Source organism: Sparus aurata, chromosome 1, assembly GCF_900880675.1.
Source record: "Sparus aurata chromosome 1, fSpaAur1.1, whole genome shotgun sequence".
Classification (NCBI taxonomy): domain Eukaryota; kingdom Metazoa; phylum Chordata; class Actinopteri; order Spariformes; family Sparidae; genus Sparus; species Sparus aurata.
The window spans coordinates 4,227,697-4,242,878 of NC_044187.1; the positions used below are offsets into that span (position 1 = coordinate 4,227,697).

Genomic DNA, 15,182 nt, shown 5'->3' on the forward strand with positions numbered 1-15,182 from the left:
GTTCACTAACGAGCTCCTCGTGTTAACGTGTCCGGCTGCTTCACTCTAACGAACACTTCACACGACGTCATCTGATGAGGTAACGAGATGAGGAAGGTTTTCTTGTTGCTTCAGAGAATCGCTGCTGTCGAGGAACTAAAACACACACAAGTGTAGACGGTCGTTTATCTGTCGACTGTGATTCAGTTTAATTTCTCCTGGACGTATTTCACCGTCCTTGTTAAAACATTCCTCCGTCCTGCAGGCTGACGGAGAGTTTAAACCTCTCCACGCTGAGGAAACACGCCTGTCAACACTCAGCCTGCTAAAATATCTGAAGTTAATTAAAGATTACACCCCTCGTTATGCATGATTAATGTGTCAACAGGCCTCAGGTTGAATTAAACTAAATGTGACTGTTACCTCTCGCTGCAGTGATCGATCCACAACTTCTCATCAATCGCTAACGATTTTAAAAGAAGTTTAGTCATTTTTAAAGATAAAAAGTTAATTCCAGCTTCTTAAACGTGAATATTTCCTGCTTTCTTTCCTCCTTTACGACCACGAACTGAATCTCTTTGGGTCGTGAACAAAAACGAGACATCTGAGGAACATTTTCAGACGTTTTATAAACCAAACAACTAATAAAATAATTGAGTACTCAGATTAATCGTCAACGAGACTATCATCCTTCACTTTGATTGAAATTGTGTGTTCGTCCTCCGACAGCAGCGATTTTAAACCTGCAGGAAGTTTCAGGTGTGATGGACTGAAGTATTTAAACAAACATCAGAGAGAATTACGTCTCTGAGCTTTTATAGGAAAGAAGAAAACACGTTCAGATCGTCACTATTCGAATGTATTTTTAGTTTCAGAGCATGAAAAGTCTCCGAACACTCGGCCGTGATTTATTTTAGCTGTTCGTCATTTTTCAGTTCTCTTCCTCAAAGGCAGCTGTTGAGTTTCTAACTCAAAGTGTTCGATTCAAACTGGAGTATTTTTGATATTTGGATATTTTGGATCTTCATACTCGACTGTAGAAACTACGTAGAAATTAAAGATTTATCAAATAAAATAGTATCAAAAGTATTTTCTGAGTAAAAAAAAACTATATTTAAGCTGCGCTGGCTTTATTGTAACCTCAGATTTAAAGTTGTTTATCTTCTGGCTTTTGTTTTACATGATTTGGATCAATAATCTGTCGACTGCAGCGCTTCATGCAAAACTTCTTCCTCTTGATGTTTATTTAGAATAGATTAAACAAGAGGAGGATCTGAGCTTCTTCTGCTGGATTATGCAAAAAGTAACAATGAATTTAAGTTTTTAATTTAAAGAAGTTTTAGATATTAACTTTGTTACAATGACACAAATGCAACACTGTTCGTTTAAGTCTTATAACAGTTTATTTGCTTCATGATTGAATCTAAAAATCGTGCAGTTTTCTTCAGATGAGACGATAAATTAAAACACTTGGATGGAACAAAACATTTTAAAAATGAGTGTGGTGATTTTTAAGACACGCGAGACAAAAGCACGTGATTTATTTTACAAGTTCAGTTTCTTTTCCAGTTCAAAAAATGACGATAAATGTGCTTTAATGTTGCTGCTGTGGAATTTGAAGGGCGATTTTAGTTAAAAACAAACAAAACAAACTCACAAAATGTTAAGAAATGAAAAACCTCTCATTATTATTTATTTATTATACTATTATAAACAAATTACACCTTTAATTGTGTTTAAATGAAGCTCTTTATCCCACAGATAAGAGAGTTAACTGAATTACTGGAGAGTTAAAGTCGTGTGAAATTAATCGTTTTCAATTTTTTCAGATCAGTTTGAGTTTGGGGATGAAAATGAAAAATAAATGGAGTGTTTACAAAGTTTAAATGTGTGTGTTTAGTTTCACCAGTTTGTCTGATTGTTTGTCGACCGTGTGATGTAACTTAAAAGATTGTAAATACGTGATGATGTCATCATTGTGCGACCGACACTGAGGGCTAACGTTCACGACGTACCTGTGGAACATTTGTGAGTTTACTGTAAAAAAAAAACAAAAACTGAATCACTGAGAATGTTTATTGATTTAACACCGGCTGAACCTCGTCACTCTGAATGTGCAGAACTATTTATTTATTATTTCATTTATTATCATTATTGTTGAACGCTTCAGACTCAGAGGTTTTATGTTGTTTCACTGTCAGACGTCCAGTTTGAAACAACACACAGACGTTTAACAAACTAATATTATCTTAAACTCACAATTTCTCCCTTTATATAAAAAAACAGTCAAAATTCAGCATTCGGGGCAAATTTAGTTTTTTAATATGAACAAAAACAGTTCAGATAAAAACATACACCGTCATGCAAAATCTAACACTGAAGCATGATATTATTAATAAAACATGACTTGACACAAACAAAATTAGAGGAAAAACATTGTGTCACGTTTCTTTGTAGTTCTTTGCCCTCACATGAAAAAAACAGCTGAATAATTTCATTTTTAACGTTCAGAAAGATCAAATAATGAGAAGAATAATGTCAAGAAAGGCTTTAGGAATATCGATATCAGACTTTAAAACTCATGTTTGGATTAAATCAAAGATTCAAGACACTAGAATTTAAAAAATTGAAATGTTTTAAGTGGATTTCAAGTGTTTTGTCTCAAACTGGACGGCAGGTTTGTAAATGTCTCTTCTCTTTCACGTTTCTCTTCAACTTGAGAATGTTTTGTCTTTATTATGCTTCAATATAATTTGTCAAAATTCATTAAGAGGAGATAAAACCATCCACAGATTCAGTCAGAGCTGAAGAACACATTTATTTAATTAAAGTGTCTCATTATTCAGTAACTCTGCAGTGAATCAGCTCGTTGCAAACTTTTATTGAAGCTGAAGTAAAATATTGAGTTTTTTGTTTATGGCTGCATTTGAGATGTTTTGTGCTTCTTTTCATCCAAACTCATCTCGACATATTCAGCTTGTTTTGGAACATTAAATTATTCAGATTAAAAATTGAAATTTGAGATTTTTTATGATAAGAGATCAGATTATGAAGAGATTTACTAATTTTAGAGGCGACTGAGACTTAAAAAAAAAAAAAAGATGACATACTTTTGAAGGACAGTTTTGATTTCTGAATGTCAACATGTGATTTAAAAGTCATGTGATCATAAAATAAGATGATTAACTTTCATACAGGCGTCTCTCAGGTAGAGTTCAGAGTCTGTGTGGTGTTTTTATGTTTGAGTCGACAATCACAGGAGGATGTTTGAGAAAGTCTCATATTTAGAATCATCAGCTGTTCTGTGTGATGATGATGATGATGATGGTTGTGCGACTTCTCTGCTGAAGCTTTGAGTTCGTTTGGTTTCTCTGCAGGATGTAAAATTAAATAAGTTTCAAACCTTGAATGAATATTTAATCACGTTTTATCTCCGACCTCGTTTACATTTTTAGTCACTGTATTTGTATTTGAAAACGTGCACAATGATATATTTTCATCCACTTTGCTGTGAATAAATCATATTTAAATAGTTTATATACGTGTCAGCGTGTTTTATATTTACTGTCTTTAAATCTGAAGTCCTCCTCCTGATGATATAAAGTCCTCCTCTTCTCCTGATGATATAAAGTCCTCCTCTCCTCCTCCTGATGATATAAAGTCATCCTCTCCTCCTCCTGATGATATAAAGTCCTCCTCTCCTCCTCCTGATGATATAAAGTCCTCCTCTCCTCCTCCTGAGGATATAAAGTCCTCCTCTCCTCCTCCTGATGATATAAAGTCCTCCTCTCCTCCTGATGATATAAAGTCCTCCTCTCCTCCTCCTGATGATATAAAGTCCTCCTCTCCTCCCGATGATATAAAGTCCTCCTCTCCTCCTGATGATATAAAGTCCTCCTCTCCTCCTCCTGATGATATAAAGTCCTCCTCTCCTCCTCCTGATGATATAAAGTCCTCCTCTCCTCCTCCTGATGATATAAAGTCCTCCTCTCCTCCTCCTGATGATATAAAGTCCTCCTCTCCTCCTCCTGATGATATAAAGTCCTCCTCTCCTCCTCCTGATGATATAAAGTCCTCCTCTCCTCCTCCTGATGATATAAAGTCCTCCTCTCCTCCTCCTGATGATATAAAGTCCTCCTCTCCTCCTCCTGATGATATAAAGTCCTCCTCTCCTCCTCCTGATGATATAAAGTCATCCTCTCCTCCTCCTGATGATCTAAAGTCATCCTCTCCTCCTCCTGATGATATAAAGTCCTCCTCTCCTCCTGATGATATAAAGTCCTCCTCTCCTCCTCCTGATGATATAAAGTCCTCCTCTCCTCCTCCTGATGATCTAAAGTCATCCTCTCCTCCTCCTGATGATATAAAGTCCTCCTCTCCTCCTGATGATATAAAGTCCTCCTCTCCTCCTCCTGATGATATAAAGTCCTCCTCTCCTCCTCCTGATGATATAAAGTCCTCTCCTCCTCCTGATGATATAAAGTCCTCCTCTCCTCCTGATGATATAAAGTCCTCCTCTCCTCCTGATGATATAAAGTCCTCCTCTCCTCCTCCTGATGATATAAAGTCATCCTCTCCACTATTGAACAAATGTAGTTGAGTAAAAAGTTAAATATTTGTCCTCACAATGTGCCGGAGTGGAAGAACAGAGCAGCAGAACATGGAAAATAATAAATATGACAACAGGATTGATTCATTTCAAAAATTAAGATTTTTGATTGAGTAGTTAAACATTAAAATGACGTTAATGAAATAATTGTAAAGGAGAATAGTTGAGGTGGTATGAACCCTGGATCAGTTTGTTTTTGTTGTGTTTTGGTGCATTTTGACAAAAACGAGATGGAAACTTGATTAAAATGTCCGTACATTTGTTTATTTCCAGCATAAAAATGTAAACGTTTCAAATCCAAACTGAAACAAATGCTGTAATTTCATAACTGACGCGAGTTCAGAACTGAACTTTAACATCAGGAGGGAAAAAAGAAAATATAAAAATCTTCTCGTAAACATTTTTCATTTAAAAATAACTGTACAAACTCTCAGCAAAAATGAGAATAAAAAACAAACCATTGAGAAAATCTGGCTTCATGAGTTCAACTTCAAAAATGAGATAAAAGATAAATAAATGTGATCACGAGGGGAGACCAGCAGCCAGGATGCTGCCCAGCAGAGTTCGATCCTTCAGAGCGTTTTCAACGTCCTTCTCCTCGATCTTCAGAAACACCTGCAGACAGAAACAAATGTTCAGATTTCAGATCTCTGGATTCCAGGTAACAACGGACCAAAAACACCTGAAACATCTCAGTCAGTCCAGAACTAAATCACACAGAGATGCAACGATGATCCATCAACTCTAAATGTTACTGTGGAGAACGTGTTGCTTTTCTTGACCCTACAGCATTTAATCGTGATGGTCAGCGGAAACTAAGATGGAAATGTTCCTGGAAACATTCCCGGAGATGCAGTCAGGCAAAGACATTTCTAAGACACGTGTTCTGAGACTCGTCGCTGCAGCACCATCTTAAAAACCAAACAAAAAACTGCCTGCTGGAGTTCAGTGACAGAAAATGTCTGTTTTAAAAAAAAAAGTCAAATCTGCTCCTGTGTCATTTTAAATCACGCTTTTCTCTCTTGTTGTAAAATGCTTGTGAATCATCAGACTTTAAACAGACAGTCTGAGAGCACAAACACACGAGGAGCTCCTGACAGAGCGACGCAGTGACGTCACGCTGGCTGCAGGTGACAGGTGTGATGTTCGTACCTTAGTGAGTCGAGCCTCTTTAGCTTTCTTCAGCGCGATGATTCCTCGACTCTCCAGCAGACTGCAGAGAGACAGACACTCGCCCTGCCCGACCGCAGACACCTGCCGCTGGGCGCACAGACGGCTGTAAACCTCGTGGAGCTGGAACACAAACAGACGCAGCACAGATGTTAACAACACTGCAGGCGGAGCTTCAGCACCTCCTGCTGGACGTATGAAAGAAGGCCGCAGCCTCTTCAGTGACAGGTTTTATCCTTGTATCCACTTTGTGATCTCGTCATGATGTTTTAACTTTTAACACTACAAACTGTATCGACACTTCAGCATCTGCTTTCAACATAAACTTGTCAAGGTCGGCGTCTCACCTTCCCGAGGACGATCTCTTTGCTCTTTCCGTTGCGTATGAGCAGCAGCAGGCAGCAGACCAGCAGCTTCTGCTGCAGAGGGAAACTCTCTCCATCAGAGCCGCCGCACTGAGACGCCATCCGGTCGCCGTACACCTCCGACAGAACCCGCGCGACCTGAGGAAGGCTGACCCGTGAAGCTGCACGCAACCAAGGACAGGAAGGGTTCGAGTTAGTGTCAGGTTTGTCAAGTGAGGAATAATAATCAGCGGACGCTCGCAGCAAATCAAATCAGCGCTCACCTTTAGTTTCAGCTTCTGGGTCTGATGTTTTCTTCCTCTCGTCAGACTCCACAACCTCCACAGCTCGCCTGGAAAATCAAGATCAACAATTAAATGCTGAACAAATTCTATCAAACAGTTTAACAGCAGAGAGACGAACTCATGAAGACAAATACTGAGACAAAATGTTCCAGTGAGGTTAGATTTACATTGAACATGTTTTATCAAGATGTTCAATATAAATCAGGATTAAATGATGAGAAAATCTGATCAAACAGGGTGAAAATCAACAGAGACAGAACGTCGTACCTGCAGATGTCCAGAGCTTTCCTGGCGTCGCCCGACACCGCCGACACTTTCCTGGCACAGAACTGAACCGCCGAGGCGTCCATGATCCCGTCAGCAGACGCCTGAGAGGAAACAGCGTTTAAAGAGATTAATACAAAAGTCTCTTTATAAAATGTTTCGCTGTACTAGAGGTGAGATCCTCCTCTGTGTTCACCTGAGACAGTCTGTCCTGCACGATGGCGGTGAGCTCCTGTCGGCTGTAAGGAGGGAAGTGTAGCAGCTGAGGGCGACAGTGAGGCCGGGCCTGCAGCCGGGGCAGGATCCGGTCCGTCAGATCCAGAGCGTTGGCTATACCTGCGAACACAACAAGAGGTTTTAATAAGATGATGAGGACACAATCTGCCCGTCGACCGAAAACATGATCGTGCTTGTTTTTTTAACTGAATGTTTAAAATGTTGGTTTTAGTTCCCTCTTTTATTGTGCTCTTTTAATCAGTTTTACTTTGAAAAATGCAGTTTTACTTTGACATGACTTGTTTTTTCCCCAGCTCTCCTTCTACCTGTGCATGTCACATGGTCAGACGTTTACAGGTACAGACACTGTGTTAGTATCAGAAGGAGTTCTGCAGGCAGGTGAAGCTCTTACCGATGAGGCAGAGGCGAGACTCGGGCAGGTACGGCCACTCAAAGATGGTGTAGAGGACGTCCTGAGCTTTACTGTCCAGCTGGTCCATCTCGTCCAGAACAAGAAGCCTGAGGAGGTAAAGACAGTCTGCGTGAGATTCACACATGACATCCACTGACGGCAGCAACTGTGGAAGGTGTCATTAAATGTCTCTTTGGTGCTGGTTACTCACACAGCCGGGCCCGAGGCCGACAGGAACCTCTGCAGTCCGTTCTGTCCGCCGGGAGCTTTCAGCTTGTCGGCCAGCAGCGGGAAGATGGCGTGGGAGCTGCGCAGGCTCATACAGTTCACCACCACCGTCTGAACGGACGACAGCTCGGCCTGACGGGACGCAACACACCGACGTTAAATATTATAGATATAATCGGATCATCATAGCAGCTCTTCAGGTCACCCAACAGTCTGGGAATGTGTAGATCTAAATCTATATTGTTCCCTTAAAGTACCTTCATCTCCTGCACAACACAGTTGAGGCAGGCCGTCTTGCCAGTCCCTGGAGCTCCGGAGATGTAGAGGCTGCCGGGGAGGCGCTGCAGGACCTTCTCCTCCAGGAAGGATCGGATGGACGCCCGCTCGGCCTCTCGGGACAGCAGCCGCTCGGGGATGGCGGTGTGCAGCGCCTGCTTCACGCTCTGAAACCTCGACTCTGGAGGAGAAACACTGAAGTTAAATCGAGGACGGATTTAAGGAGACTTCTGTAGGACGGCAACAAACGATGAGACAGACGAGATAAATTTAAAATAAGAACAAGCAGAGGCTCCTGTTGGCTCTCAGGGACAATACAGTGTCAGGAAACTATAAATTAGGGGACGTCCTCAAACAACCCAAAATATTCAGTTCACCAAGAAGGTTTTTATATGTTTAGTGAGTAGCTGCAGATCAGGTTGTGACGACCAACCAATAAAATACTACGTTGTTTCAGAATTAAATGAAGCCTCTGTGGAATAAGGAAAAGAAAAGGCGTCGTGGTGCTTAAGCAACAGATCCATAAAGAAAACAGTTTTCCTGATTTCTGTTGATATTACGCTGAATATTTTGGGCAACAAAAGACATCAAACTAAGGTCAGGTTAAGCTCTTACTTTCTGCAAAGAGTCGAGTGACCGGCAGCTTCTTCGCCGAGTTTTGGCGGGCGGGGCTTCCAGCGAGCGCTCCCTGTCGCCGCGGAGACGATCCTGTGGCGGGAGACAGCGGCTGGCGTGGCGAGGAGGGGACAAGCTGACGGCGAGCCAACACCGGCGAGTTCTCGTCAAAGCCGAGCTTTCGGGGCGAGGCCACGGACGGCTTGCTCTGCTTCGGCGGTGAACCCAACAGGCCGGCGCCAAGGTTACAGACGTTATCATCACCTGGAGAGACAAAATACAAACAGTGTTACATTTTTCAGGTCAAGTTAATGTTGAGGAACTCGTATCTAAACACGGGGTTGATGTTTGATGTTGAACTACAGCCAACATTCAATCTTTCTTTTTATATCTCAGTTTATACCTTCATGTTCAACCATGTGCTAAAATCCTTGTCGTGCTGTTGTTGTATCTGATAGAAAATGTGACTGTTGGGAGAAATGACTTGCTTACTAAACCTTCCCAAAAAGTTCTTTAATACTCATTGAGAGGAGTAAACATGCGCCTCCCTGTCCTGTGCGGCGTCTCTCACCTGTGCGTTTGCGGGGGCTGAGTGGAAGCCGTGGCTGGAGGCCGGGGGACGCCGGCTTCACTGCAGGATGTCTGGGTGAGAGAGGAGTGTGCAGGTGAGCAGGACGTCTCGGGGAGAGCGGTCCGATCCGGGGCAGCTGTTTGCGTTCCAGTTTGCTTGGCGATGGAGCCGGAGATTTCTCCAGCTTTGGCGTCTTGGGAGTCGAGGGAACTCTGCAGGATTTGCGGCGAGGGAACGCCAGCGTGGGCTGAGCCTGGCCCTGAGAGCGTGTGCTGGGCATTTTGTGTTTAATCTGAAACATGAAGGAAAATGGATCAATTAGTACTGGAGTGAAACAGAACATGGACAGAGTATAGAAATAACTGTTCAATAACATGGATCATTAATTTATATGCAATTTGTAAGAAAATTGTTTCCATGGTGTCCCAAGAGTGTGAGGACATGTAAATGTAAATGATGATTTCATATTAATATTAACCATGTAGAGCAGATCAAAATGTCAACAGGGTCTGATCAGTGCTGGGTGTTTGTGGCTGATGTCCATACCGATATTAGGAGTTAAAGAAATAAATCTGATGTATTCTTTTAAAATGCAGAAACACGTCTATGTTCTAACTTATCTCCGTCTCTCCCTCCATTCAGACAGAAAGGAGCGCTGTGTTGTTTTATAGAAGAAAATCAAACTCAGAATTTTAATATTTACGATATGAACGAGGCAATAATACAAACTCAGATATATTTATTAGTCCCCTAATAAACAAGCTGTTCTCAGAGGAAAATCAGGTCCCAGAACACTGTTTGAAGGTAAAAAGGTGGCTGGGTCCGCCACATATAAACAAAGAGTTTGTTTAGTCATAAAAAAAAGTAGATCTTTCTCTTCCTCCACAAAACTAGGCAGTGCTCCTTTAAATCAAATGTTAAATGTTCATCAAATATGGCGACAGTGTGTAAAAGAGTTCAGTCTTACCAAAACAGCACCAACATGTGTGGAACATTAGAATCATGCTGTGAAATTACATTTTCAGAGTCAAACTTCTATAATTATTTTTAGGTCCTCTGTGGGCTTCCGTACCAGCCACTGCAACGACCAGCTGTAGAGTCCAAACTCTCTAAATACATCAATAACCTGCATTTAATCAAACATTACATACAACTATAATAAATCGAGTTTAAAGTCGTTGAAGCGTAAATTATCTTGACGTTTAAACGCCGCAGAACAAACAATACAGTGAGGCTGTTAAATGGCGCCAAGACAGCTGAGGTCCAACCGGTGACGTTTACATGAAAATCAGCCATAATTCAGCATCAACACACTGTTAGCTTCACCTAAACCATGTCGAGTTAACACTACAATCCTTCTGAAGGAGAGTTTTGAAGATACGTGTCGTGAAAAAGAAGTTAATCGCGTTTATTTAGACGACAAACGACCGGAGCAGCTCTACTGTACAGCAGGACGCACTTCCGGGTACGATAAGCGACATATTTCTCCGTCCGACCCGTTAATTTAACGTTTCAGTGAGACGCTTACCTTCTTTAAACAGTGATGGAAGTGTTCTCGGGTCGGGGTGAGTGTTTCTTCTCGTCTTGAAGTCCTCTACGTCTCTCTCTGTCCGTCTTCTCCAGCAGACTAAGCGCCAAACGCGTTCCCACCTCCTCCTACATCAGCTGAGTTTCCCGCCGCTGCTCGCTGATTGGTCCGCTCCGGCTGACAGCTGCGGCTTCTCCGATGCGCATTGGCTGAGCGTTACCGGGGGAAGTGACGTCAGACTTAATGAGCACGCAGTGCGTGTGGCGGGAGTTTCAACAGAGCTGTTTTGGCGGAATATAATTTTCCCGGGAACGTCCGAGTTGTTTTGTTACACAGACATGTAACGTGTCGAACATTTAGCACCAGGGTCCATTTAAAATATCACTGTTTTAACAAAATAGGCCTTTTAACGTGGGTGACGTCGTTCAGAGTGTATTTTATATAAAACAGACTACAATTAAATAATTTCTGACACTGAGTAACACAAGTTAAGTTAATTTTTAAAGATCACAATGTGATTAAAAGAAAACCCAGTAGTGCTTTACTGAACTTAATATAATAACAAAGCAAGTAGTTAAACTAAAGCCACCATATGTAAGAGGAAATACCAGAAACTGTATATATATATATTTTCTACATGGAAAAATCTTTTTAGAGGGACAAACAAACATCGCAACTGTGGTTTGATGCTGTATAAATACATTAAACACTTTTATTGATGCGTTTTACACTGAAACATTGTACATAAAGCAACAACATGAGAATAAATATGTTTATAATATATGTTTTAAGGCAGTGCAAGATCAATAATCAAAATATTTACATTTGTTGTCCAAAGTAGGAAAAGTTCAAGCTGTTAATACTGATCTCCAGTCAGAAGAAGATAAAGTGCAACAGTAAAAATAAAAGCACAGTCCTGAAGTTTCCAAACACTGGATGCTGATATTCAGCTCACAGACGCTGGATGAGGCTGATAAAAAGCTTCAAGTCAGAGCAGAAAATAGCAAGATAAAAACACAGCAGTGCTGCTCAGATCCACTCAGCAGAGATTAAAGGGACAGTAACAGTTTGATCAATGAGCAGAAGCTTCATATTGTCTGATGTGGGTCGTCCAGTAGAGACGTTTACAGCAGTCGGACCAGTTTAAGATGAGAGCAGGAACCAGTTTCTCACAACCAGCTGGAGATGAAAGTTTTCTTCCTGATGATGTTTTAAAATGATGGAAAGCTGCTCTCGTTCTGCGTCAAGGCACCATGTGACCAACAAGATTACACACAGTAGAACAAGTTCATTCATAAACACCTGCTGCTGGTTTTGGTCACATTACAGAACTGAACTGCACATGTGTTGTGAACTTTACACCGTAGATTGTTTAAAAAGTGCCCAATGTTTTTAAAAATCCTCTTTGTGGATGTTTTGTAAGGACGGAAATGTGTTTCATTGTTTTCTTTCAGTAACAGGTGAAATGTGCAATGTGAGCTCAACAAGTCTTCAGCTGCATTAAAGGGATATTCTGATAATCGACTCGTCAGGTCTTCCCCACAACAGGAAGCTGCTGAGTGGTGAGTTGTGTTGTCTTTACAATAGAAATCCGGCTAAGCTAGCAGACATATGATGCCTCGAACTATGTGCTGAGACCCTATTTGTACTGTTGCTGAAGTTTGGTGCTGTTCTGAGCATTATTTGTGGCTTTTTGGTGGCGGTTTATATTTGGATCCATTTACTGCAGTGTACTGTTGTCGTCTGGTCATTTCTGGGGTTGCTAGCAATACCCAAGTTAGCGGTCTGCTAACTTGATCTTACTCTGTGTCACGCTGTGTTAGACCACGGATTAAACTTACACCGGAATATCCCTTTAAGACACAGAGGTGACCTGAGCACGTCTCCACTTAAATGGATTATTTAGATCATACAAGTTGACATGTTGGTTATTTTTGGCATGTAGAAAATCTTCAGAGCTTCATGGTGGTGGACAGACTGCCGTCCATCACTTCAGCTCTCAGACTGAGAGGAAACAGAGAAGAAGAGAGCAGACACATTTTTCACATCTGGGCATGAAATGAAAATGAATCAGAGGATGTTCAGACTTATTAAAAGCTCCTCTATGAAACAACTCCCTGAAAATAAGTCTGAATTAGTGAAACAAGAAACAAGAAAGCTCATTTGACTCGCCTAAATCCTGCACACTGGACCTTTAACTTATTAACTTTCCACCACTGATAAAATGCTGCAAAGAAAAAGTTTGTAACTTACTGATCTATCTGCGGTTCACTTGGACAATAACAAGAACAGTGACAACAACTGCAACAACAACAAAAATAGCAAAGGCAACAGCGAAACCGATGCCATCATCATCGTTCCCGTCAGTCGTGTTTCCAGCACCTGAAAGAATCAGACAGGTGAGAAGGAGGTTTGAGTGGTTTACATCAGTGATGTTTGGTTTCAGCATCAACATCACAATGAACAGTTAACACACATTAACACCACATGTACTGCTGCAGCTCAAGGAGCCTAGAAAAAGGCTCATTGTGGAACCAGATCTGGTTCTGACACAGTGAATGTTGATTTTATCTGTTCTCATTAAAGACCAAAGACAAATGTCAGCAGGTGTTAGTGACGTCAGCTCAGCTGTACGACTGGACTCTGAATCAGGAACAACACTGCATGTTAGTGAGGCTCCATTTATTTAAACTACAGAAGAAGAACCCACACAGTCAGATTATCCTGAACATTAAAGATCTTGTAGGATAGAGTGTTAAACAGTTCTGAGAACAGTTAAAGATAAATACCAGGATTGTCTGGCTCGGTCACGTCTTCCATTGGACGAGCAGCTGGGCTGGAATTATCCATCTTTGTCCAGTTCTGGTGTTCTGTTAATGTTTCAAATGATGCACAACAAGAAATCATCCACAGTTTTGTTTTATACATTTTATAAATATGATCTGTACAGTATTAAACTCAGCCTACTTACCAACAGTGATATAACGGACAAACAGCCCCGGGACAAAGATTCTGTACCGTCCGCTGTCAGACGGGTCCACTGAGGAGATCCGGAGAGTGATGGTTCCGTTCTTCAGGTCTTCATGGTTGAGAGCCGTCCTGCCTTTGTACTGATCCATCTGATCAGTGAGGAAGTCCTGTTGGTGTCGATATGCGTGGACGACATCTTTGCCCTGATGTTTGAGGTCCGGTCTCGTTACATCCAGCGGTTTAGCAGACAAGTCCAAATCAGCCGCCTGACATTGTAGAATGAGGTCGTCCCGTCCTTCCATCATGAACCGGCACTCTGAGGAGACAACCAGCACATTTACAGCATGAAAACATTTCAAAGACCGAATAAACAAACTGACCATAAAGGACAAAACCGTTTATTCTGTTTTACTTTGTTTATAAGTGGTGGACCCCGCCACATTTCGAGCTTCAAACTGTGTTCTGGGACCTTATTTCCCTCCAAGAACAGCTTGTTTATTCATTTTTGGAAATAACAAATATATTTAAGTTTGTATTATTACCTCATCAATGTTGTAAATATAATTAACACGTAGACACATTCAGGCCGACACGCTTTACATGCTCGAGCAATTTGGTGTTGATGGGAGATTGTATGTAGATGTTATAAGGACTTTGTGTTTTACGGTGAAGTATGAAACTGGACTGCAGCGCCACGCCCACCAGGTACAACGCAGGCAAAAGCTTTGATAACTTTCTGTCAGGAGGGTCCACAGAAGCTACATGCAAAGTTTGGTGCAAATCAGTCAAATCTCCTGGGAGGATTTCGAAAAAGTACATTTTCAATATTTTGATATTTTTGGACTGAGATTTACAGCGAAAGTGGGCGTGGCCTACACCACAGAATTCAGCTGCATTCAGGGAACACGTAGATATGAGGTGTAAACATGTATGACATGTTATGTGGGAGTTATTTGCCTAAAACGCATTTGTGCTGATAATAGCGCCACCTGCTGGTCATTTTTGGTGCGTGAGTGACAGAGGACATTCTTTACCACCTCTATGAATTACATTCACATTAGTGTTATGGTGTGAGCACAGGGCCAAATATTAAATCAGACTGCCACCAGAGCGCCACCTAGTGGTGGATCAGTATCGTGTTAATCTGAGCATCCCATGTGGAGATATAAAATACTTCAATTTAAAGAGCGCCACCTTGTGGTCATATGTCAAAATGATGCTCAGAGCCTCAGGGGCTCATGCGGAAGTACAAACCTGAGTGTCATGTCATCCGGACACACCGATGCGCGAGCACTTGTTGTCCGCCTGAGAGCGCTTCTGGTCGGGGAGGGTCCACTGCAGCACCCGCTGCTCCTGAGAGGAGCCAGAACCAGACGGGCTTTCAGTCCGAGTCTCCACAAGTCTCAGTAACACCAGAACAAGTCCACACATTTGTCGAGAGGCGCTTTTTGAACAAGAGTCGTTAGAGGAGCTGAAAACTCCAGAAATACAGAGACAACAGCAAATATCGATCAGCTGGAAACAGACAGAGAGACTGAGGAAGAGAAGCTGCTGCTGAGATGCGCTGCAGAGTGAAGTGACGTAGAGTGAGTCGGGACAATCTCAACAAAGCTCCGCCCACTTACGTAATTTGCCTAACTACTTAGCTGTGTATCCTGTGTAGCTGTGAGTGATATGCAACTGCCATTTCTTTTG

At 41.8% G+C, this 15,182-nt stretch overlaps 1 protein-coding gene across 1 annotated transcript; it reads right to left on the reverse strand.

Moving 5' to 3' along the window:
• Positions 1–4,830: 4,830 nt before the first annotated feature.
• On the reverse strand, positions 4,831–10,675 carry cdc6 (cell division cycle 6 homolog (S. cerevisiae)). Its single transcript, XM_030442241.1, has 12 exons — positions 10,518–10,675; positions 8,990–9,281; positions 8,419–8,682; positions 7,785–7,984; positions 7,511–7,659; positions 7,300–7,406; positions 6,868–7,007; positions 6,675–6,775; positions 6,387–6,454; positions 6,106–6,284; positions 5,741–5,881; positions 4,831–5,203 (listed from the first exon to the last, which is right to left on the reverse strand). The coding sequence occupies exons 2-12, from the start codon at positions 9,267–9,269 to the stop codon at positions 5,111–5,113; spliced, it is 1,722 nt and encodes a 573-aa protein (XP_030298101.1). The 5' UTR covers positions 9,270–9,281; positions 10,518–10,675; the 3' UTR covers positions 4,831–5,110.
• Positions 10,676–15,182: the final 4,507 nt, after the last annotated feature.